General features: G+C 49.0%; 1 protein-coding gene across 1 annotated transcript in view; it reads right to left on the reverse strand.

The window, feature by feature from the left end:
• Nucleotides 1-2,783: 2,783 nt before the first annotated feature.
• Nucleotides 2,784-25,414, reverse strand: part of LOC146009539 (uncharacterized) — a 73,985-nt gene continuing 51,354 nt past the window's right edge. The window contains exon 12 of the mRNA XM_083149983.1: nt 2,784-5,863. Within this exon, the coding sequence (XP_083006109.1) occupies nt 3,867-5,863 (1,997 nt within the window). The 3' untranslated portion in view covers nt 2,784-3,866. The remainder of the gene's footprint in view (nt 5,864-25,414) is intronic.

Raw genomic sequence — 25,414 nt, forward strand, 5'->3', positions numbered from 1 at the left:
TTTCTATTAACTCAATTGACTACCTTAATAAAGACCCTAATAATATTATTAATATTAGAGTGAACACGTTGACACATGTCGACTTGTGTAGATTGAGTGTGCTACTGTGTAAAGTCTATGAAAGCACATAGTGAATGTGTATAACTGTTTAACAAATACCTACCTTAGCATATATAAGCAGGTCTTACAAAGATTCTTACCTTAAATTAAACAAACCTTTAAATGTAGAGAAGTATAGAAAGACTAGGTGATTCATCGCGCCCTACGGGCGCTCTTCACACCGTCGTAAGGGGCTGCGCCCCCTTAATTTGTGAACGTTTGTATATGAGAAATATGGTTAGAATTGTATGAAAGATGCCCTGTATTGCAACTTAGGTGTCCGCGAATCGCGGGAGGGGGGGTCGCGGGGGGTGCCGCGAATTGCAGGAGGGGGGGTTGTGGGTGGGTGGATGCTGCGAATCGCGGGAGGGATTGCAGAGAATCGCGGGAGGGGGGTCGCGGGGTGGGTTGCCGCAAATCGCGGGAGGGGGGTTACGGGGGCGGGGGTTGCGGCGAATCATGGTGGGGGGGGTCGCGGGGGGTGTGCCGTGAATCACGGGAGGGGGGGTCACGGGGTGGGGTGCCGAGAATCGCGGGGGGGTGTGTGTGTGCCGTGAATCGCGGGAGTGGGGGTTGCGGGGGGGGGGGTGTGTGATGCGAATCGCCACAAGAAAAAATCAACACAGAAAGGTCAACACATGTAAATGTTGACATAAGTGTGGCACTTCATTGGTGTCCATGTCGACACATGAGAATGAATATGAATCGCGGGAAAAAAAACTTCAAAAACTCATGTCAACCTTTTTCATTGTCGACCATAGCCATGTCAGTGTTTTCCATGTGCAATTTAATTCTGGAGCTGCCGCGAATCACGGGGGGTGCCGCGAATTGCGGGAGGGGGGGGGTCGCGGGGTTGGGTGCCGCGAATCGCGGGAGGGCGGGGTTCACAGGGGTTCCGGTGGGGGGTTGCCGCGAATTGCGGGAGGTGGGGGGTCACAGGGGGTGCCGCGAATCGCGGGAGGGGGGGTTGCGGGGGGCTGTGACGCGAATCGTAAAAAGAAAAAATCAACACAGAAAGGTCAACACATGTAAATGTTGACATAAGTGTGCCACTTCATTGGTGTCCATGTTGACACATGACAATGAATATGAAAACATTAAAAAAATGAAATAAATCTTCAAAAACTCATGTCAACCTTTTTCATTGTCTACCATAGCCGTGCCAGTGTTATGCATGTGCCATTTAATCCTGGGGCTGCCGCGAATCGCGGGGGGTGCCGCGATTTGCGGGAGGGGGGGGGTTGCGGGGGGTGGGTGCCGCGAATCGCGGGAGAGCGGGGTTCATGGGGGTTCCGGTGGGGGGTTGCCGCGAATTGCGGGAGGGGGGGGGGGGTCGCGGGGGGGTGCCGGGGTGCCGCTAATCGCCGGAGGGGGGGTTGCGGGGGGTGTGACGCGAATCGCCACAAGAAAAAAATCAACACAGAAAGGTCAACACATGTAAATGTTGACATAAGTGTGGCACTTCATTGGTGTCCATGTCGACACATGAGAATGAATATGAAAATATTCAAAAAATGACAAAAAAACTTCAAAAACTCATGTCAACCTTTTTCATTGTCGACCATAGCCATGTCAGTGTTTTCCATGTGCAATTTAATTCTGGAGCTGCAGCGAATCACGGGGGGGTGCCGCAAATTGCGGGAGGGGGGGTTGCGGGGGTGGGTGCCGCGAATCGCGGGAGGGCGGGGTTCACAGGGGTTCCGGTGGGGGGTTGCCGCGAATTGCGGGAGGTGGGGGGTCAAGGAGGGTTCCGCGAATCGCGGGAGGGGGGGTTGCGGGGGGGTGTGACGCGAATCGCCACAAGAAAAAATCAACACAGAAAGGTCAACACATGTAAATGTTGACATAAGTGTGCCACTTCATTGGTGTCCATGTCGACACATGACAATGAATATGAAAATATTCAAAAAATGACAAAAAAACTTCAAAAACTCATGTCAACCTTTTTCATTGTCGACCATAGCCATGTCAGTGTTTTCCATGTGCAATTTAATTCTGGAGCTGCAGCGAATCACGGGGGGGTGCCGCGAATTGCGGGAGGGGGGGTTGCGGGGGTGGGTGCCGCGAATCGCGGGAGGGCGGGGTTCACAGGGGTTCCGGTGGGGGGTTGCCGCGAATTGCGGGAGGTGGGGGGTCACGGGGGGTGCCGCGAATCGCGGGAGGGGGGGTTGCGGGGGGGGTGTGACGCGAATCGCCACAAGAAAAAATCAACACAGAAAGGTCAACACATGTAAATGTTGACATAAGTGTGCCACTTCATTGGTGTCCATGTCGACACATGACAATGAATATGAAAAAATTCAAAAAATTAAAAATAAATCTTCAAAAACTCATGTCAACCTTTTTCATTGTCGACCATAGCCATGTCAGTGTTTTGCATGTGCCATTTAATCCTGGGGCTGCTGCGAATTGCGGGGGGTGCCGCGAATCGCGGGAGGGAGGGTCGCAGGGGGGGTGCCGCCAATCGTGCAAGGGGGGGTCGCGGGGGGTTCTTTTTGCCGCGAGTCGCGCGGGGGGGGGGTTCCGCGAATCGGGGGGGGGGGGGTCACGGGGGAGGGTTTCCCGCGATTCGCGGGATGGGGGGGTCGCGGGGTGGTGGTTATGCCGCGAATTGCGGGAGGGGTCGTGGGGGGGTTCTTTTTGCAGCGAATCGCGGGAGGGGGGGTCGCGGGGGTGTTTTTGCTGCGAATCGCGGTAGGGGGGGTCGCGGGGGAGCGGGTGTTTTTGCCGCGAATCGCGGGAGGGGGGGCGCGCGGGGGGGAGGTTTTGACGCAAATCGCGGGAGGGGGGCGCTCACCTGGTGGCTGTGGAGTAGCAGTGCTGGGCAACATGGGAAGGCAGTGGGTGTCTGGCACTGTCTGTGGGCTCACTGGGCTGGTTCTCTGTCACATACCTCCCAACATGACCCTCTCCAGGAGGGACACAATGCTCTGTTTCTAGACTTCCCCTAAATGTATGATTGCCATCACCTGTTTTAAACAGGTTAATTTCTCAGAAAGGTGTTCAGCACAGATGAAGGCAATCACACATTAAGAGGAAAGTCCAGGAACAAAGCGTTATAGACACAGACACCCACTTTGAGTGACAGATGTAGCCAAATATATAGGAGATAAGCTTCCAATGTGTTTGAGTGCTGTGTGTGGCTTGCAGGTAGTGAAATCATGGTTTGGACTTAATAGACTGCAGCATTGCTTATTACATTCAGGTGTATGTGTTTGAGTAGTAATCAGCGTAAATTAGCAAACCCAGGCGCACGCTGTCATGCGGTATCTGTAGGGGTGGTCTGAGGTGGCGGTTGGCGGCCGCCTGTTTTGTGTCCGAAATGAACGGTGCTTTAGCCGATCGAGCGGTAGTAGCACCGTTCATTTTTGGTGCACACCCCCGTGTACGGCCATGTTTACGCCCATTTTCCCTCATTATTTCTCTCGCGTACAGGTTTTTTCGCACGGAGAGACCCGTCCGTAAGCGTTGTGGAGTGTTCGCGCCTGCGCATTGGAGATGGTACGCATGCGCAGAGCATTAAAAACCCCGGAACGTACGCGTACGGCCCACCCGCACCAACCAGAATAAGGCCCTTAGGCCCCTAAGGAGATCAAGCCCATGGATCTGACTCCTCTGGGCACTTTTCTAAGGATGAGGACTGGGACTGGGAGGGGGATAGAGGGAGAGGAGCCAGTCACACTAAGATTGTTAAAGAGTCAACTAATATCACCACTCTATCCCCACTGTATGAAAACTGCAGTGTCCCCTGGTGGATGAAGGAGAAATTATATTTTTTGTGTGCAAGTTTTCTGGTGTCTACAAACAGCTGATTTTTTTGTGAAACATTTCCCACATTCAGAGCATGAAAATGGTTTCTCACCAGTGTGACTTCTCTCATGTGTAACAAGGGTGGATTTAACTGCAAAACATTTCCCACACTCAGAGCATGAAAATGGTTTCTCACCTGTGTGACGTCTCTCATGTTTAATAAGAGATGACGTATGTGCAAAACATTTCCCACATTCAGAGCATGAAAATGGTTTCTCACCTGTGTGAAGTCTCTCATGTGCGACAAGACCTGATTTATCTGTAAAACATTTCCCACATTCAGAGCATGAAAATGGTTTTTGACCTGTGTGAAGTCTCTCATGTGTAACAAGAGCTGATTTCATTGCAAAACATTTCCCACACTCAGGACATGAAAATGGTTTCTCACCTGTGTGCGTTCTCTCATGTTTTATAAGAGATTGTTTCGCTGTAAAACATTTCCCACATTCAGAGCATGAATATGGTTTCTCACCTGTGTGATGTCTCTGATGTATAACAAGACATGATTGATATTGAAAACATTTCCCACACTCAGGACATGAAAATGGTTTCTCACGTGTGTGCGTTCTCTCATGTGTGACAAGAGCTGATTTCTCTGTAAAACATTTCCCACATTCAGAGCATGAAAATGGTTTCTCACCAGTGTGAATTCTCTCATGTGTAACGAGAGCGTATTTAGTTGCAAAACATTTCCCACACTCAGAGCATGAAAATGGTTTCTCTCCTGTGTGACTTCTCTCATGTTTAATAAGATGTGATTTCTGTTGAAAACATTTCCCACATTCAGAGCATGAAAATGGTTTCTCACCTGTGTGAAGTCTCTCATGTGCGACAAGAGCTGATTTATCTGTAAAACATTTTCCACATTCAGAGCATGAAAATGGTTTTTCACCTGTGTGACGTCTCTCATGTGTAACAAGAGCTGATTTCATTGCAAAACATTTCCCACACTCAGGACATGAAAATGGTTTCTCACCTGTGTGCGTTCTCTCATGTTTTACAAGAGATTGTTTTGCTGTAAAACATTTCCCACATTTAGAGCATGAATATGGTTTCTCACCTGTGTGATGTCTCTGATGTATAACAAGAGATGATTGATATTGAAAACATTTCCCACACTCAGGACATGAAAATGGTTTCTCACCTGTGTGAACTCTCTCATGTGTGACAAGAGTTGATTTCCCTTTAAAACATTTCCCACATTCAGAGCATGAAAATGGTTTCTCACCAGTGTGAACTCTCTCATGTGTAACAAGAGCGTATTTAGTTGCAAAACATTTCCCACATTCAGAGCACGAAAATGGTTTCTCACCAGTGTGAAATCTCTCATGTGTAACAAGAGATGATTTAAATGCAAAACATTTCCCACATTCAGAGCACGAAAATGGTTTATCGCCTGTGTGAACTTTCTCATGTCTAATAAGCTGTGATTTCCTTCTAAAACATTTCTCACACTCCAAGCATGAAAATGGTTTCTCACCTGTGTGACTTCTCTGATGTGTAACAAGAGCTGATTTCTTTGAGAAATATTTCCCACACTCAGAGCATGAAAATGGCATCTCACCTGTGTGACTTCTCTGATGTGTAACAAGAAATGATTTCTTTGTAAAAGATTTCCCACACTCAGAGCATGGAAATGGTTTCTCCCCTGTGTGATGTCTCTGATGTAAAACAGAATCTGACTGATGTATAGAACTGTCACCAATCTCAGAACTGGATGATATTGTATCATCTTTATGGTCTGCACTGTGTGTAGTAAGGTCTGAATGATCAGGAGAAGGTTCCTCATGACTACAGGGACCAGATGAAATATCCGCACTGGGAAATGTTGGGTGTGTATTGGGGATAATAGTGGTTTCTTCTGGAGAATCTTGTCTGATGTTCTTATCTTCTAGTATATAATCTGGAGACACAATGAGATCTCCCTCCGAGGTATTCCTGCTTGTGCGCCCATCTACAGGAAACAGATGAATGACAACAGACAGTATTGTTGACATTGAGAAGGAAATGTTCATGGATGTTTTATCACTTAAACTAAACATGTCTAATGCTGCGCACACACTGGCCGATATATCGATGGTCTGTCAGCCAGTGATAGGTCTTTGAAAGATGTAGTTCAGACATATAGGGTGACATTTAATGGGATGAGATATCCCAACTTTTGCCATATTTAGTCAAAAAATTTCAGAATTTGCAAGTTTTTGTGAAATCGCGAACTTAATAGGATGCAAATTGCGGTATCGTACATTCTGAATTGTCAATCTTTTCACAAACTTCAATTCGCATTCAGATGTTTTCCCTTTACAAAGTATACAATTCGCAAATTTAAAAGGGATGCTATTTTGGGAAAATTGTACCAAAAATCGCAACACAAACAGACCAGGTTGTGATAGAATGTATAAAAGTAAAAAAAAAAAAAAAAAAACGGTAAGGGGACCCCCTTCCTGAGCATAACCAACCGGTCCAAATAAAGGTCTCCTTGATTTTTTAAAACCAGCACCAGGCTCAAGGCCTGGTCCTGGTTCCCAAAATATGGGGGACAAAACGAGTAGGGGTCCCCCGTATTTCAAGAACCAGCACTGGGCCCAACCAGCCAGCAGGGTAATGCCACAGCCAGGCATTACCCCCACCAGCCAATCATGTTTGGAGAATCCGACACCCGAACAGGAGTAGCTGGTGGGCGGGCCTCCCAGTCTCTGGGCGGAGCCAAATCCCACTTGAATCTACAGCCTTGAGTTTTCTTTCCACAGGAATCCAAAATAAATTCTACTTGGACAAGGGGACCGATACCTATGTGTCAAGATAGTGTAGGTGAGTATAGTACAAGTGTGAAATAAACTTTTACTGTTCGTATGTATCTGTATCATTTTTTTTACTGTTTTTACTGTAGTGGAACTACAAGTCCCAGCGGGCCCTTTAATGCATTACCCTGCTGGATGGTTGGTCCTGGTGCTGGTTCTTGAAATACGGGGGACCGTTACTCATTTTGTCCCCCGTATTTTGGGAACCAGGACTGGCCTTTGAATCTGGTGCTGGTTTAGTCCAGTTGTGACATCAGTCAGTATGGATTGGGCAGGGTGTATGGAGAACAATCCATCCACAGATAGATCTATAGATCAATTGTTCTGCAGATATTTCTATACGTGTGTTCGGCAGGGGGGGTTATCCTGCTCCCTGGGCTCTGAACCTATGCAGCACAGCAAACAGGTCTGAATAGGGCCCTAAGACCCTCATCCACTCAATGGTCACTGGCCAGACTGGGTTACTGTAACCTGCTCCTATGTCTCCTCCCCAAATTCCATCTCTGTCCACAGCTCATCTCCAACCTGACTGCTTCTGCCCCCCCCCCCCCCTCCTACAGGCCCTACACTGGCTCCCATTCCTTCCAGACCCTAATCCTTCCCAATAACGCACTCATCCATCTACATCGTCCATCTCCAACCTGACTGCTTCTGCCCCCCCCCCCTCCTACAGGCCCTACACTGGCTCCCATTCCTTCCAGACCCTAATCCTTCCCAATAACGCACTCATCCATCTACATCGTCCATCTCCAACCTGACTGCTTCTGCCCCCCCCCTCTCCTACAGGCCCCACACTGGCTGCCATTCCTTCCAGACCCCAATCCTCCTCAATAACGCACTCATCTATCTACATCCTCCATCTCCAACCTGACTGATTCTGCCCCCCCCCCCTCTCCTACAGGCCCCACACTGGCTGCCATTCCTTCCAGACCCCAATCCTCCCCAATAACGCACTCATCTATCTACATCCTCCATCTCCAACCTGACTGCTTCTGCCCCCCCTCTCCTACAGGCCCCACACTGGCTCCTATTCCTTCCAGACCCTAATCCTCCCCAATAACGCACTCATCCATCTACATCCTCCATCTCCAACCTGACTGCTTCTGCCCCCCCTCTCCTACAGGCCCCACACTGGCTCCTATTCCTTCCAGAACCTAATCCTCCCCAATAACGCACTCATCCATCTACATCCTCCATCTCCAACCTGACTGCTTCTGCCCCCCCTCTCCTACAGGCCCCACACTGGCTCCCATTCCTTCCAGACCCCAATCCTCCCCAATAACGCACTCATCCATCTACATCCTCCATCTCCAACCTGACTGCTTCTGCCCCCCCTCTCCTACAGGCCCTACACTGGCTCCCATTCCTTCCAGACCCTAATCCTCCCCAATAACGCACTCATCCATCTACATCCTCCATCTCCAACCTGACTGCTTCTGCCCCCCCTCTCCTACAGGCCCCACACTGGCTCCCATTCCTTCCAGACCCCAATCCTCCCCAATAACGCACTCATCTATCTACATCCTCCATCTCCAACCTGACTGATTCTGCCCCCCCCCTCTCCTACAGGACCTACACTGGCTCCCATTCCTTCCAGACCCTAATCCTCCCCAATAACGCACTCATCCATCTACATCCTCCATCTCCAAACTTGACTGCTTCTGCCCCCCCTCTCCTACAGGCCCTACACTGGCTCCCATTCCTTCCAGACCCCAATCCTCCCCAATAACGCACTCATCCATCTGCATCCTCCATCTCCAACCTGACTGCTTCTGCCCCCCCCCCCCTCTCCTACAGGCTCCACACTGGCTCCCATTCCTTCCAGACCCTAATCCTCCCCAATAACGCACTCATCCATCTACATCCTCCATCTCCAACCTGACTGCTTCTGCCCCCCCCCCCCCTCTCCTACAGGCCCTACACTGGCTCCCATTCCTTCCAGACCCCAATCCTCCCCAATAACGCACTCATCCATCTACATCCTCCATCTCCACCTGCATCTCCCCCCCTCTCCTACTGGCCCCACACTGGCTCCCATTCCTTCCAGACCCCAATCCTCCCCAATAACGCACTCATCCATCTACATCCTCCATCTCCACCTGCATCTCCCCCCCTCTCCTACTGGCCCCACACTGGCTCCCATTCCTTCCAGACCCCAATCCTCCCCAATAACGCACTCATCCATCTACATCCTCCATCTCCAACCTGACTGCTTCTGTCCCCCCTCTCCTACAGGCCCTACACTGGCTCCCATTCCTTCCAGACCCCAATCCTCCCCAATAACGCACTCATCTATCTACATCCTCCATCTCCAACCTGACTGATTCTGCCCCCCCTCTCCTACAGGACCTACACTGGCTCCCATTCCTTCCAGACCCCAATCCTCCCCAATAACGCACTCATCTATCTACATCCTCCATCTCCAACCTGACTGATTCTGCCCCCCTCTCCTACAGGCCCTACACTGGCTCCCATTCCTTCCAGACCCTAATCCTCCCCAATAACGCACTCATCTATCTACATCCTCCATCTCCAACCTGACTGATTCTGCCCCCCCTCTCCTACAGGCCCCACACTGGCTCCCATTCCTTCCAGACCCCAATCCTCCCCAATAACGCACTCATCCATCTACATCCTCCATCTCCAACCTAACTGCTTCTGCCCCCCCTCTCCTACAGGCCCTACACTGGCTCCCATTCCTTCCAGACCCTAATCCTCCCCAATAACGCACTCATCCATCTGCATCCTCCATCTCCAACCTGACTGCTTCTGCCCCCCCCCCCCTCTCCTACAGGCCCCACACTGGCTCCCATTCCTTCCAGACCCTAATCCTCCCCAATAATGCACTCATCCATCTACATCCTCCATCTCCAACCTGACTGCTTCTGCCCCCCCTCTCCTACAGGCCCCACACTGGCTCCCATTCCTTCCAGACCCCAATCCTCCCCAATAACGTACTCATCTATCTACATCCTCCATCTCCAACCTGACTGATTCTGCCCCCCCTCTCCTACAGGACCTACACTGGCTCCCATTCCTTCCAGACCCCAATCCTCCCCAATAACGCACTCATCCATCCACATCCTCCATCCACAACCTGACTGCTTCTGCCCCCCCCCCCCTCTCCTACAGGCCCTACACTGGCTCCCATTCCTTCCAGACCCTAATCCTCCCCAATAACGCACTCATCCATCTACATCCTCCATCTCCAACCTGACTGCTTCTGCCCCCTCTCCTACAGGCCCTACACTGGCTCCCATTCCTTCCAGACCCTAATCCTCCCCAATAACGCACTCATCCATCTACATCCTCCATCTCCAACCTGACTGCTTCTGCCCCCCCTCTCCTACAGGCCCTACACTGGCTCCCATTCCTTCCAGATCCCAATCCTCCCCAATAACGCACTCATCTATCTACATCCTCCATCTCCAACCTGACTGCTTCTGTCCCCCCTCTCCTACAGTCCCTACACTGGCTCCCATTCCTTCCAGACCCTAATCCTCCCCAATAACGCACTCATCCATCTACATCCTCCATCTCCAACCTGACTGCTTCTGCCCCCTCTCCTACAGGCCCTACACTGGCTCCCATTCCTTCCAGACCCTAATCCTCCCCAATAACGCACTCATCCATCTACATCCTCCATCTCCAACCTGACTGCTTCTGCCCCCCCTCTCCTACAGGCCCTACACTGGCTCCCATTCCTTCCAAATCCCAATCCTCCCCAATAACGCACTCATCTATCTACATCCTCCATCTCCAACCTGACTGCTTCTGCCCCCCCCCTCTCCTACAGGCCCTACACTGGCTCCCATTCCTTCCAGACCCTAATCCTCCCCAATAACGCACTCATCCATCTACATCCTCCATCTCCAACCTGACTGCTTCTGCCCCCCCTCTCCTACAGGCCCCACACTGGCTCCCATTCCTTCCAGACCCCAATCCTCCCCAATAACGCACTCATCCATCTACATCCTCCATCTCCAACCTGACTGCTTCTGTCCCCCCTCTCCTACAGGCCCCACACTGGCTCCCATTCCTTCCAGACCCTAATCCTCCCCAATAACGCACTCATCCATCTACATCCTCCATCCACAACCTGACTGCTTCTGCCCCCCCCCCCCTCCTACAGGCCCCACACTGGCTCCCATTCCTTCCAGATCCCAATCCTCCCCAATAACGCACTCATCCATCTGCATCCTCCATCTCCAACCTGACTGCTTCTGCCCCCCCCCCCCCCCCCTCTACTACAGACCCTACACTGGCTCCCATTCCTTCCAGACCCCAATCCTCCCCAATAACGCACTCATCCATCTGCATCCTCCATCTCCAACCTGACTGCTTCTGCCCCCCCCCCCTCTCCTACAGGCCCCACACTGGCTCCCATTCCTTCCAGACCCTAATCCTCCCCAATAACGCACTCATCCATCTACATCCTCCATCTCCAACCTGACTGCTTCTGCCCCCCCTCTCCTACAGGCCCTACACTGGCTCCCATTCCTTCCAGACCCCAATCCTCCCAAATAACGCACTCATCCATCTGCATCCTCCATCTTCAACCTGACTGCTTCTGCCCCCCCCCCCCTCCTACAGGCCCCACACTGGCTCCCATTCCTTCCAGACCCTAATCCTCCCCAATAACGCACTCATCCATCTACATCCTCCATCTCCAACCTGACTGCTTCTGCCCCCCCCCCTCTCCTACAGGCCCTACACTGGCTCCCATTCCTTCCAGACCCCAATCCTCCCCAATAACGCACTCATCCATCTACATCCTCCATCTCCACCTGCATCTCCCCCCCTCTCCTACTGGCCCCACACTGGCTCCCATTCCTTCCAGACCCCAATCCTCCCCAATAACGCACTCATCCATCTACATCCTCCATCTCCACCTGCATCTCCCCCCCTCTCCTACTGGCCCCACACTGGCTCCCATTCCTTCCAGACCCCAATCCTCCCCAATAACGCACTCATCCATCTACATCCTCCATCTCCAACCTGACTACTTCTGTCCCCCCTCTCCTACAGGCCCTACACTGGCTCCCATTCCTTCCAGACCCCAATCCTCCCCAATAACGCACTCATCTATCTACATCCTCCATCTCCAACCTGACTGATTCTGCCCCCCCTCTCCTACAGGACCTACACTGGCTCCCATTCCTTCCAGACCCCAATCCTCCCCAATAACGCACTCATCTATCTACATCCTCCATCTCCAACCTGACTGATTCTGCCCCCCCTCTCCTACAGGCCCTACACTGGCTCCCATTCCTTCCAGACCCTAATCCTCCCCAATAACGCACTCATCTATCTACATCCTCCATCTCCAACCTGACTGATTCTGCCCCCCCTCTCCTACAGACCCTATACTGGCTCCCATTCCTTCCAGACCCTAATCCTCCCCAATAATGCACTCATCCATCTACATCCTCCATCTCCAACCTGACTGCTTCTGCCCCCCCCCCCCTCCTACAGGCCCCACACTGGCTCCCATTCCTTCCAGACCCTAATCCTCCCCAATAATGCACTCATCCATCTACATCCTCCATCTCCAACCTGACTGCTTCTGCCCCCCCTCTTCTACAGGCCCCACACTGGCTCCCATTCCTTCCAGACCCCAATCCTCCCCAATAACGCACTCATCCATCTACATCCTCCATCTCCAACCTGACTGCTTCTGCCCCCCCTCTCCTACAGGCCCTACACTGGCTCCCATTCCTTCCAGACCCTAATCCTCCCCAATAACGCACTCATCCATCTGCATCCTCCATCTCCAACCTGACTGCTTCTGCCCCCCCCCCCCCTCTCCTACAGGCCCTACACTGGCTCCCATTCCTTCCAGACCCTAATCCTCCCCAATAATGCACTCATCCATCTACATCCTCCATCTCCAACCTGACTGCTTCTGCCCCCCCTCTCCTACAGGCCCCACACTGGCTCCCATTCCTTCCAGACCCCAATCCTCCCCAATAACGCACTCATCTATCTACATCCTCCATCTCCAACCTGACTGATTCTGCCCCCCCTCTCCTACAGGACCTACACTGGCTCCCATTCCTTCCAGACCCCAATCCTCCCCAATAACGCACTCATCCATCCACATCCTCCATCTACAACCTGACTGCTTCTGCCCCCCCCCCCCCCTCTCCTACAGGCCCTACACTGGCTCCCATTCCTTCCAGACCCTAATCCTCCCCAATAACGCACTCATCCATCTACATCCTCCATCTCCAACCTGACTGCTTCTGCCCCCTCTCCTACAGGCCCTACACTGGCTCCCATTCCTTCCAGACCCTAATCCTCCCCAATAACGCACTCATCCATCTACATCCTCCATCTCCAACCTGACTGCTTCTGCCCCCCCTCTCCTACAGGCCCTACACTGGCTCCCATTCCTTCCAGATCCCAATCCTCCCCAATAACGCACTCATCTATCTACATCCTCCATCTCCAACCTGACTGCTTCTGTCCCCCCTCTCCTACAGTCCCTACACTGGCTCCAATTCCTTCCAGACCCTAATCCTCCCCAATAACGCACTCATCCATCTACATCCTCCATCTCCAACCTGACTGCTTCTGCCCCCTCTCCTACAGGCCCTACACTGGCTCCCATTCCTTCCAGACCCTAACCCTCCCCAATAACGCACTCATCCATCTACATCCTCCATCTCCAACCTGACTGCTTCTGCCCCCCCTCTCCTACAGGCCCTACACTGGCTCCCATTCCTTCCAGATCCCAATCCTCCCCAATAACGCACTCATCTATCTACATCCTCCATCTCCAACCTGACTGCTTCTGCCCCCCCCTCTCCTACAGGCCCTACACTGGCTCCCATTTCTTCCAGACCCTAATCCTCCCCAATAACGCACTCATCCATCTACATCCTCCATCTCCAACCTGACTGCTTCTGCCCCCCCTCTCCTACAGGCCCCACACTGGCTCCCATTCCTTCCAGACCCCAATCCTCCCCAATAACGCACTCATCCATCTACATCCTCCATCTCCAACCTGACTGCTTCTGTCCCCCCTCTCCTACAGGCCCCACACTGGCTCCCATTCCTTCCAGACCCTAATCCTCCCCAATAACGCACTCATCCATCTACATCCTCCATCCACAACCTGACTGCTTCTGCCCCCCCCCTCCTACAGGCCCCACACTGGCTCCCATTCCTTCCAGATCCCAATCCTCCCCAATAACGCACTCATCCATCTGCATCCTCCATCTCCAACCTGACTGCTTCTGCCCCCCCCCCCTCTCCTACAGGCCCTACACTGGCTCCCATTCCTTCCAGACCCCAATCCTCCCCAATAACGCACTCATCCATCTGCATCCTCCATCTCCAACCTGACTGCTTCTGCCCCCCCCCCTCTCCTACAGGCCCCACACTGGCTCCCATTCCTTCCAGACCCTAATCCTCCCCAATAATGCACTCATCCATCTACATCCTCCATCTCCAACCTGACTGCTTCTGCCCCCCCTCTCCTACAGGCCCTACACTGGCTCCCATTCCTTCCAGACCCCAATCCTCCCCAATAACACACTCATCCATCTACATCCTCCATCTCCAACCTGACTGCTTCTGCCCCCCCCCTCTCCTACAGGCCCTACACTGGCTCCCATTCCTTCCAGACCCCAATCCTCCCCAATAACGCACTCATCTATCTACATCCTCCATCTCCAACCTGACTGCTTCTGCCCCCCCTCTCCTACAGGCCCTACACTGGCTCCCATTCCTTCCAGACCCTAATCCTCCCCAATAACACACTCATCCATCTACATTCTCCATCTCCAACCTGACTGCTTCTGCCCCACCTCTCCTACAGGCCCCACACTGGCTCCCATTCCTTCCAGACCCTAATCCTCCCCAATAACGCACTCATCCATCTACATCCTCCATCTCCAACCTGACTGCTTCTGTCCCCCCTCTCCTACAGGCCCTACACTGGCTCCCATTCCTTCCAGACCCCAATCCTCCCCAATAACGCACTCATCCATCTACATCCTCCATCTCCAACCTGACTGCTTCTGCCCCCCCCCCCCCCTACAGGCCCTACACTGGCTCCCATTCCTCCCAGACCCCAATCCTCCCCAATAACGCACTCATCTATCTACATCCTCCATCTCCAACCTGACTGCTTCTGCCCCCCCTCTCCTACAGGCCCTACACTGGCTCCCATTCCTTCCAGACCCCAATCCTCCCCAATAACGCACTCATCCATCTACATCGTCCATCTCCAACCTGACTGCTTCTGCCCCCCCCCCCTCCTACAGGCCCCACACTGGCTCCCATTCCTTCCAGACCCTAATCCTCCCCAATAACGCACTCATCCATCTACATCCTCCATCTCCAACCTGACTGCTTCTGCCCCCCCTCTCCTACAGGCCCCACACTGGCTCCCATTCCTTCCAGACCCTAATCCTCCCCAATAACGCACTCATCCATCTACATCCTCCATCTCCAACCTGACTGCTTCTGCCCCCCCCTCTCCTACAGGCCCTACACTGGCTCCCATTCCTTCCAGACCCTAATCCTCCCCAATAACGCACTCATCCATCTACATCCTCCATCTCCAACCTGATTGCTTCTGTCCCCCCTCTCCTACAGGCCCTACACTGGCTCCCATTCCTTCCAGACCCCAATCCTCCCCAATAACGCACTCATCCATTTACATCCTCCATCTCCAACCTGACTGCTTCTGCCCCCCCTCTCCTACAGGACCTACACTGGCTCCCATTCCTTCCAGACCCCAATCCTCCCCAATAACGCACTCATCCATCTACATCCTCCATCTCCAACCTGACTGCTTCTGCCCCCCCCCCCCTACTACAGGCCCCACACTGGCTCCCATTCCTTCCAGACCCTAATCCTCCCCAATAACGCACTCATCCATCTGCATCCTCCATCTCCAACCTGACTGCTTCTGTCCCCCCCCCTCTCCTACAGGCCCTACACTGGCTCCCATTCCTTCCAGATCCCAATCCTCCCCAATAACGCACTCATCCATCTACATCCTCCATCTCCAACCTGACTGCTTCTGCCCCCCCCCTCTCCTACAGGCCCTACACTGGCTCCCATTCCTTCCAGATCCCAATCCTCCTCAATAACACACTCATCCATCTACATCCTCCATCTTCAACCTGACTGCTTCTGCCCCCCCCCCTCTCCTACAGGCCCTACACTGGCTCCCATTCCTTCCAGACCCTAATCCTCCCCAATAACGCACTCATCCATCTACATCCTCCATCTCCAACCTGACTGCTTCTGCCCCCCCCCCTCCTACAGGCCCTACACTGGCTCCCATTCCTTCCAGACCCTAATCCTCCCCAATAACGCACTCATCCATCTACATGCTCCATCTCCAACCTGACTGCTTCTGCCCCCCCTCTCCTACAGGCCCTACACTGGCTCCCATTCCTTCCTAATCATCCCCTGGAAGGAATGGGAGCCAGTGTAGGGCCTGTAGAAGAGGGGGGCTCTTCTACAGGCCCTACACTGGCTCCCATTCCTTCCAGATCCCTAATCCTCCCCAATAACGCACTCATCCATCTGCATCCTCCATCTCCAACCTGACTGCTTCTGCCCCCCCCCCCCTCCTCTCCTACAGACCCTACACTGGCTCCCATTCCTTCCTAATCATCCCCTGTAACGCAATCATCCATCTACCTCTCCCCATGCATCTCCCTCCAATTTACTAGAGAGAGGAGTATCCCGCACAGGATGAATACATACAATGTTTATTAATAAACCAACATTTTTGGACGTATGTGTAGTGCCCTGTAGGTATTGAGGGGTAGATTTATTAAGCTCGGTGAAGTGATAAAGTGTCTGGTTTTTATCACCGGCCAATCAGCTCCTACCTGTGAAGTTACAGGCTTGGTTTGAAAAACAACAGGTAGGAGCTGATTGGCCGGTGTTAAAAAAACAGACACTAGGGGGTTATTTTGGTTCACTCTTTCTGACAAATTCCTTCTTAGAAGGACAAAACCAAGTGCACTGCAGGTGGGGCAGATGTTACTTGCGCAGAGAGAACTAGATTTGGGTGGGGTTTTACTTCAAAATGAGATCTATATTGCAGTGTAAATATAAAGCAGCCAGTATTTACCCTGCACAGAAACAAAATAACTCGCCCAAATCTAATTCTCTGTGCACATGTTACATCTGCCCCACCTGCAGTGCACATGGTTTTGTCCATCTAAGAAGGATTTTGTCAGAAAGAGTGAACTAGAATAAGGCCCTATATCACTTCACCGAGCTTAATAAATCTAGCCGTGAGAGACACGTTGGTGCCCCCAAGAAATTGATTAAGCTAGTACTCAAAAAGAAAAAGGTAAATTGCAAGAGACCGTTGATACTATTAACAAAGAGATTTCTTTTTTGGAGGCACACTTTCAGCTTGTTGATAAACGATTAATAAATTTAAAACTTTACTTTTACTTCCATTATTTTTAAAAAGGGGGTTAGGACGTGGATAGTGGCCATATGATCCTTTATATGTTAGCAGGGCTCCAGTTACATCATTTGCGTAACTTACGTAGGCAGCATAGTGGTGTATTGGTATTCTCAATACACCACTACGCAAACTACGTAACGGGCGCCCAACTAACATATAAGTACCACATATGATTTGTGACTACTCAAAGAAATATTTGATTCATGTTCGTGTCATTTATATATGAGTTCTTTCATTAAACCTGCTCGTTTTGAAACTTACATCTTCTGGTCAATCATATATTCCTGTGCACCACACGATACCATCTAATCCACCACCTGTGACACTTTCCGCTCTGTATCCCCTCTCTATGGGCCTTATTCTGGTTCACTCTTAGAGGCAAATTCCTTCTCAAATGGACAAAACCATAGATTAGATTTGGGTGGGGTTTTTCTTTAAAGTGAGATCAATACTGCAGAGTAGAAATAAGGCAGTCAGTATTTTCCCTGCAAAGAAACAAAATAATTCACCCGAATCTAATTCTCTATGCACATGTTACATCTGCCCCACCTGCAGTGCACATGGTTTTGTCCATTTGAGAAGGAATTTGTCTCTAAGAGTGAACTAGAATAAGACCATATGATCCTCAGTCTCTCTGCTCTGTATCCCCTCTCTATGATCCTCAGTCTTTCCGCTCTGTATCCCCTCTCTATGATCCTCAGTCTCTCTGCTCTGTATCCCCTCTCTATGATCCTCAGTCTCTCTGCTCTGTAGTCCCTCTCTATTATCCCCAGTCTCTCTGCTCTGTATCCCCGCTCTATGATCCTCAGTCTCTCTGCTCTGTACTCCCTCTCTATTATCCCCAGTCTCTCCGCTCTGTATCCCCCTCTATGATCCCCAGTCTCTCCGCTCTGTATCCCCCCCTCTATGATCCCCAGTCTCTCTGCTCTGTATCCCCTCTCTATGATCCCCAGTCTCTCCACTCTGTACCCCCTCTCTATGATCCCCAGTCTCTCCGCTCTGTATCCCCCCCTCTATGATCCTCAGTCTTTCCGCTCTGTGTCCCCCCCTCTATGATCCTCAGTCTCTCCGCTCTGAATCCCTCCTCTATGATTCACAGTCTCTGCGCTCTGTCACATGTGCCATAGGGGCCCATTACTAATATTATATTTCCTAAAATAATGTAATAAATGGTGTTTTCACATTATATTAGTTTCACTTGAATGTACTAACGGGCTTTTGGAGCAGTTTTTCACAGAACCCTTCAATTAGCATTTCCTTTTAGTAAGCAGATCACGTGATTTGGCAAAATTTACTATAAAAACAAAAAGTCGCATTTGGCCCTGTGAAAATATCGCAACTTCAGCCGGTGAATCACAGGGCTCAGATGCGAATTCTGAGCTTCTGCACAGCTCTCTCTGCTCCTAGGCAGAGAGAGCTGTGCGGGGACGGGGCCAGGGTGATCAGATGTGTGTGTCCAATGTCACCCACCCCACCATAAAAACAATAAATCATACTCACCTCCCCAGGGTCTGGGGATTGCTGCCGGTCTCAGGGCCTCCTGCTGCGCTGGTGCAGTAAAATGACACTGCTAAGCGGGAGGTCACCTTACAGCACCGGGGGTTGCAGGAGAAGGAAGCACCGATGACAGACAGCTCTGCAGAAGCTGATCCCCGGGGGTTGGTGAGTAGACCAGTGGTGGGGGTCGCAGTGCATGGGGGGGTCCATCATGATGGGGATCAGTTGCTGCACTGCCCAGACACTACTGCACCGTAGGGTTATATGTCCCAACCAGCCGGGATATCTGCCCACTTGAAAGCTCTCTGTGAGAAACTCGCATTGCAGTGGGAACGCTTACATCATCAGGGAGAAAAAGGGCTCTATACACCGGAGCAGCTGCTTTGTCTGTATACACAACTTGTGCGGCTGCGCCTGCATCTGACTCCCATTTGGGAGATATAGGTTTGTCTGATATTATCACATTCTCAGGTGCAGATGGTGATAAATGGGCCCCATATACTGTACGGTCTAACAAGCAGGGCCCTCTCCCTTATGTGCTTTATCTTCCCTGACCTATACTGTCATCTTCTCCCCAATACCGACAGCGGCACGGAACCTCTGGGCTCATCCGGCACTGCTTACATGGCTGCTGTGACTGCACCTGCTGCAATGTGGTTATAGCTTATATCTCATAGGCTACACTGTATTGTACTGCATAGACCCAGCCACAGTGACATGCAGACTGCATAGACCCAGCCACAGTGACAGGCAGACTGCATAGACCCAGCCACAGTGACAGGCAGACTGCATAGACCCAGCCACAGTGACCTGCAGACTGCATAGACCCAGCCACAGTGACCTGCAGACTGCATAGACCCAGCCACAGTGACCTGCAGACTGCATAGACCCAGCCACAGTGACATGCAGACTGCATAGACCCAGCCACAGTGACATGCAGACTGCTTAGACCCAGCCACAGTGACATGCAGACTGCTTAGACCCAGCCACAGTGACATGCAGACTGCATAGACCCAGCCACAGTGACATGCAGACTGAGGGGAGTCACATTTCCCAGCTTACACATTGCCCAGCTAGTACTATGGGACAGGAGCCCACATAAGCCAGTGACACTGTGCAGCCAGTCACTTCTCTCACACACTATACATGTGGCAACACAGTAGCTGTGGGGTACACTAGCAGCGTGACCTAGTCACTGGTTACCACTACTCCAGCGGGAGTATAATAGGGGCTGATGGCTCCTGATGTATGAGATATACCAGAGAGTGCGGGGAGGAGACTGGTCAGATCTATGGGCTGGTAACACACAGTGACATGATGTGAGGGGAGAGCAGGAGTATAATAGGGGCTGATGGTACCTGATGTATGAGATACACCAGAGAGTGTGGGGAGGAGACTGGTCAGATCTCTGGGCTGGTAACACACAGTGACATGATGTGAGGGGGAGAGCAGGAGTATAATAGGGGCTGATGGCTCCTGATGTATGAGATACACCAGAGAGTGTGAGGAGGAGACTGGTCAGATCTCTGGGCTGGTAACACACAGTGACATGATGTGAGGGGGAGAGCAGGAGTATAATAGGGGCTGATGGCTCCTGATGTATGAGATACACCAGAGAGTGTGGGGAGGAGACTGGTCAGATCTCTGGGCTGGTAACACACAGTGACATGATGTGAGGGGAGAGCAGGAGTATAATAGGGGCTGATAGCTCCTGATGTATAAGATACACCAGAGAGTGTGGGGAGGAGACTGGTCAGATCGCTGGTAACACACAGTGACATGATGTGAGGGGGAGAGCAGGAGTATAATAGAGGCTGATGGATCCTGATGTATGAGATACACCACAGAGTGTGGGGAGGAGACTGGTCAGATCTCTGGGCTGGTAACACACAGTGACATGATGTGAGGGGGAGAGCAGGAGTATAATAGGGGCTGATGGCTCCTGATGTATGAGATATATAGTATAGCTGTAATATGTTTGTACTGTGATTGTACTGTGTTTGTATTGTCATTGTTTACTGTATTGTCAGTGTCTACTGTGTGTCAGTAACTGTATGTTTTATGTTGGATGACTGGACGCCATCTTCACGAGGCGTGACTGATGATCGATAAACACTGAGTATTACTTCTGGTTAACGCTCAGTTGAAAAGATCTAAAGCGTATTTGTTTGTTTGTCTGTTTGTCTGGTAAACACAATATAAGTCATAAGGTGTAACAGTGTTCACAAGACTGTTAAGACTTTCTTTGATGGAAGCTGTAATAGGCAGGACCTGGCTTTCATCAAAGACTGACCCTGGCAGTCAGTTTGAACCAATTAGGATACAGCCCTTATGAAACTAAGTGTGTTTTACGTACATGTTAAGTGTTGCCTGATTGTCTGTCTATGTGTCATTTAAACATCAATAAGCGTAAGGTGTATATAAATCAAGACAGACCTGGGACCACCAAAGATATTTCTCCTTTGTAGCCTCTTATAAAGGCTAGGAACTGTCTCTTTGGTGATTACCAGGTCAATTTCATCTTGAAAAAGCCCTTATGATATAGTGTCTTGTGTTTATGTATTTATGTCTCATAATGCATCACATGGAACATGTTCAGAGTGTAAATGCAGCATAGTTCTAGAATTTATTTTACCTGGCCTGCAATATAGAGAACCAGAAGTGCTTGCAGTAAAACCACAAGCACATTTTAAAGTAACAAATGAAGAAATTGATATTGACAGTGTGCAGACTTTGTTAAGTGATCAAACAATCCCACACTTTAGCAATTGTTATAAGCAGTGGAGGAAGTGCTTAAATAGAAATAGACGACATCAGCACTTTGCATTAAGGACACAACACGCTCTAGATCATATTTAAACTGCTCAGAACAAGGTGCCTGCCCAGGTTATGAAAGTGGTGTTTTATTATTGTCCTGATAAGTGGTTATGATATTTTGACTTAGATTGAATACAGGGAACTGAAAGCCGCATCTATATTAAACTTCAGCCAATAGGGCACAGTATACCTTTCTGCACAACGTTATACACTGCTTTCCGCAAGTGGATAAGGCCACGCCCAGAGGGATTAATTACCCCAATGGGAGGAAAAAGTGGAAGGTTCATGGAGCGCTCCCCTAGAGGTTGTGGCAGAAAGGGAAGGTAACAAATCGATCGGTTCGATTTTAAGAAGGGCTAATTTTTCCTACAAATGGAAATTTTAAATCCTGTCGCATGGAAGCAATTTCAAGTGACGAACGCTCATTGGCTACAGAAAAAAGGTTATATAGATACAGTTAATATATGGCTTACAGTGTCACAAGAATTAGATGATGAGAAAAGAAAAGTTGGGGAGTTGTAATCACTTACCAAGACTTAATGCACCACCACAAGTAGATAATCAGGTAGATAATGCACCATATGCACCATTTGTACACCAACCACCACAGGTAATTGAGCAACCCCAGGCAGTTGGGGGGCAGAACATAGAAGAACTAGACTTGTTCGCAGCAGGGGCCACCACACCCAAAACCACAATTCCAACAGCAGGTAGAAATACAGCTGGTATAGCCAGGTCAGGCATAGGGACTGAGGAATTGTATCCAACTTCAGATTTGCAGGCCCTTAAAATTGAAAAGTATTGTCCACAGAGGAAGTGTCCATTATGTGTGTTTTGTATACCAGAAGGAGGCACAAAATGTCCTAATTGTGGGAATTGGGTAGGGTCAGAGGTTTCTTTGTTTTTCATGTGACCCAGAAGTAAGATCTGTAATAAGGCTAAAAGATTACAACTAAAGTCCACCCAAAGATGGGTTATCTGAGGCTAGGACACGCAAGCAATTAAGAATAAAAATAAGTATCGTAAACAAAGACAGACAGTATAAAAATCCAGATAAAAATAATGGCAACCAAAGTAACTATAAGAAGAAATTAAAGTTTTGTTTTTTTATTTAAAAATCCTAGGAATAAATAAATATGTGCCCAGATCAAATAACTGATCTGAGAAAAAAAAAAAAAACTTTATGTTTGAAAGTCTGTAAGTTGGTAATTTTGGAAAATATCCTGGCCAGGAGAATAAATAAATATTTTAAATTTTCCCTATATTACCAATGAGCAGAATCAAATGTACAGTTTTGTGTTCAAAGTAATGAACTAAAAGTATCAAGTTTGTGTCATTACATGTGTGTAATGTTTAATGTGCATCTCAAATTCATATGTATGCAATTATGATCTTTGCATTTGGTGAATTTTAATACTAAAGTGTATTTGAACATTCAGTATTTAACATTTAAGCACGTTAAGGATTTAACTGACTGCATGACAGCCAAAGTTCACGAAAGGTTACGTAGCTGCAGTATGTAACAGTGAATGTCTTTTTATGTTCAATGCATATGACGTCGACAACAGCTGCTATTGTAGTACGCTAGCTAAAAGAATCATTCTTTAGAATTGAATGCGCTAACTTTAAAATTGTTTTTTTTATTTTTATTTTAGAAATCTGATCAGTATTTAAGTTGTATGTTTTATTTGTTTTTTTAAAACAATTATGTGACAGTAACATTTGTTTTTTGTCTCCTTAGTAGAGAGTTAAAGATACGAGCTGACTGCTATTTGCTGTTCTTTCTTTTATAGAATCATAGCAAACTTCAGTACAATTAAGTGCTTTTTTTTTTTGCATATCAGATATTTCTTATTTTTCATTGGGTATTACTACTTGAATTTTTCCTTAAAGTAAGAAAATATGTGGGTACATGCACACATACTCAAACACATGTGTGCATTTAATAAGAACTTAGTATTTGAAGGGAATGTTATACTTCTTTACTATGACATTATTTGGAAATTAAGTTTTTCGTTAAAAAATGTAGTGCTAAGATAAACACAGTTCCTTTTGTTGTTCATATGTGACTATGTTATCTTTCATAGCCTAATATGAACAATGATACTTTACTGGAACATTGTTGCAAGCCACAGAGTGGCTCATTCCTGTTTTGGATATTTCGTTAGAAATTTTATGTTCTGTGTTTAGTTTGTATGGTCTCTCCGGATTAGTTTTCTAGGTTTTGCATTAATTTTTGGGGTTTTACCTTATTCAATCGTTCTTGTATCTGTGAGCACAGTTGCTCCTATGGATCTATAGCTTAAGTGTTCTGTTAGGCTGCACAAGTGTAGCTTGTGTGCTCATTAGTGGATTTTATAGTCTGTTTTGTGTCATTAGTGGGTATAGGCAGTTTCTCTCTTATCAACTAACAGTCTCCACTGCTACTTTGTATCAAATATAAATCCAATATATCCAAGGACTTACTACCTCAAATAGAGGCTGTATGTGTTTCTCTCCCAATCATCTATTACAGATTCTGCTGAAGATATCCTCCCAGACTGGATCACATCCCAAGTACCGGACAAGCTGTGGTCTAAGGGGAAGATAGACACTGGCAAGCTGAAAGTACAACCTGTCCAACTGCAACTAAAGTCAGGAGCAGTGCCAGTATCCGTAAAGCAAAATCCACTGAATCCTGATCAAAGAGTCGCCATCACCAAGCAACTACAAGCTTATCTACAGTCCGGCATCCTTGTTCAATGTAGATCCGAATGGTCGACGCCTTTGTTTTACGAATAATTCATGATCTAAGAGAGGTCAACAAGAGACTGTTAATTAATTGTCCCATTGTGCCTAATCCATACACCTTGCTGAATCAGATCCCACCATCAGGGGCCTGGTTTACGGTGAGCGATCTGGCAAATGCTATGCCTATCACTAAAGACTCTCAAGAACTGTTAGCTTTTACACATGATGGCAAACAATACTGCTGGACAAGATTGCCTCAAGGGGGCGCCACTAGCCCCAGTGACTACTCTGAAGCAATGTCACTGGTTCTCCAGGCTTGGAGACCCTTTTACTCAGAAGAAACTCAGCTTATCCAGTATGACGATGACCTCTTGTTAACTACAACAACTCAAGACAAGTGCCAGCAAGAAACAGTGTCTCTACTCAAGTTCCTGGGAGAACAAGACTGCAGGGCTTCAAAAGAAAAACAACTACAGATCTGTAAGCAAAAAGTTGTCTTCCTTGGACATTGTATCTCTCAAGGCATCAAACACCTGACAGAAGACAGGAAGAAGCTAATACTACAAGCTAAAATACCAAAGACTGTTAAACAAGTCAGGTCATTTCTAGGCCTGGTGGGCTACTGCAGGGACTGGATACCTCTTGCATCAGTTTACATGCAAACATTATACAATGCAATCAAAAACAGATGGTCTGCATCCAACAGATGAAGAAATGGCTCAAGCAGTTCAGCAATTAAAGTTGGCCATTGCCTCTTCACCTGCCCTAGGCCTACCAGACTATTCTAAACCTTTTACCGTGTATTGCCATGAGGAAAAAGGACATGCTTTGGGAGTGTTAACAACAAAGCCACGGAACAAGACAAAGACCTCTTGCTTACTATTCCAGCAGGCTTGACAATATCATTCAAGGATCACCTACATGTATTAAAGCTGTAGCAGCGGCTGCTGTATTGAAGGATAAGTGCATAGACATTGTTCTTAATCATGAACTAACCATACAAGTACCACATGCTGTAACAGAAATCCTACAACAAGCAAGAACCAAACATCTTTCAGCAGCTAGACTCACCAAGTACGAAGTGTCCCTATTGAGTGCAACCAATGTGACAATCAAGAGGTGTCACTCTAAATCCAGCAACGCTTCTCCCCGCCCTGTTGCCAGAACAGAAGGAGTATGAACATAAATGTTCAAAAAGGAGGGAGAA

The sequence above is a fragment of the Crinia signifera genome, chromosome 6 (assembly GCF_055691185.1).
Source record: "Crinia signifera chromosome 6, ASM5569118v1, whole genome shotgun sequence".
NCBI classification, from domain to species: domain Eukaryota; kingdom Metazoa; phylum Chordata; class Amphibia; order Anura; family Myobatrachidae; genus Crinia; species Crinia signifera.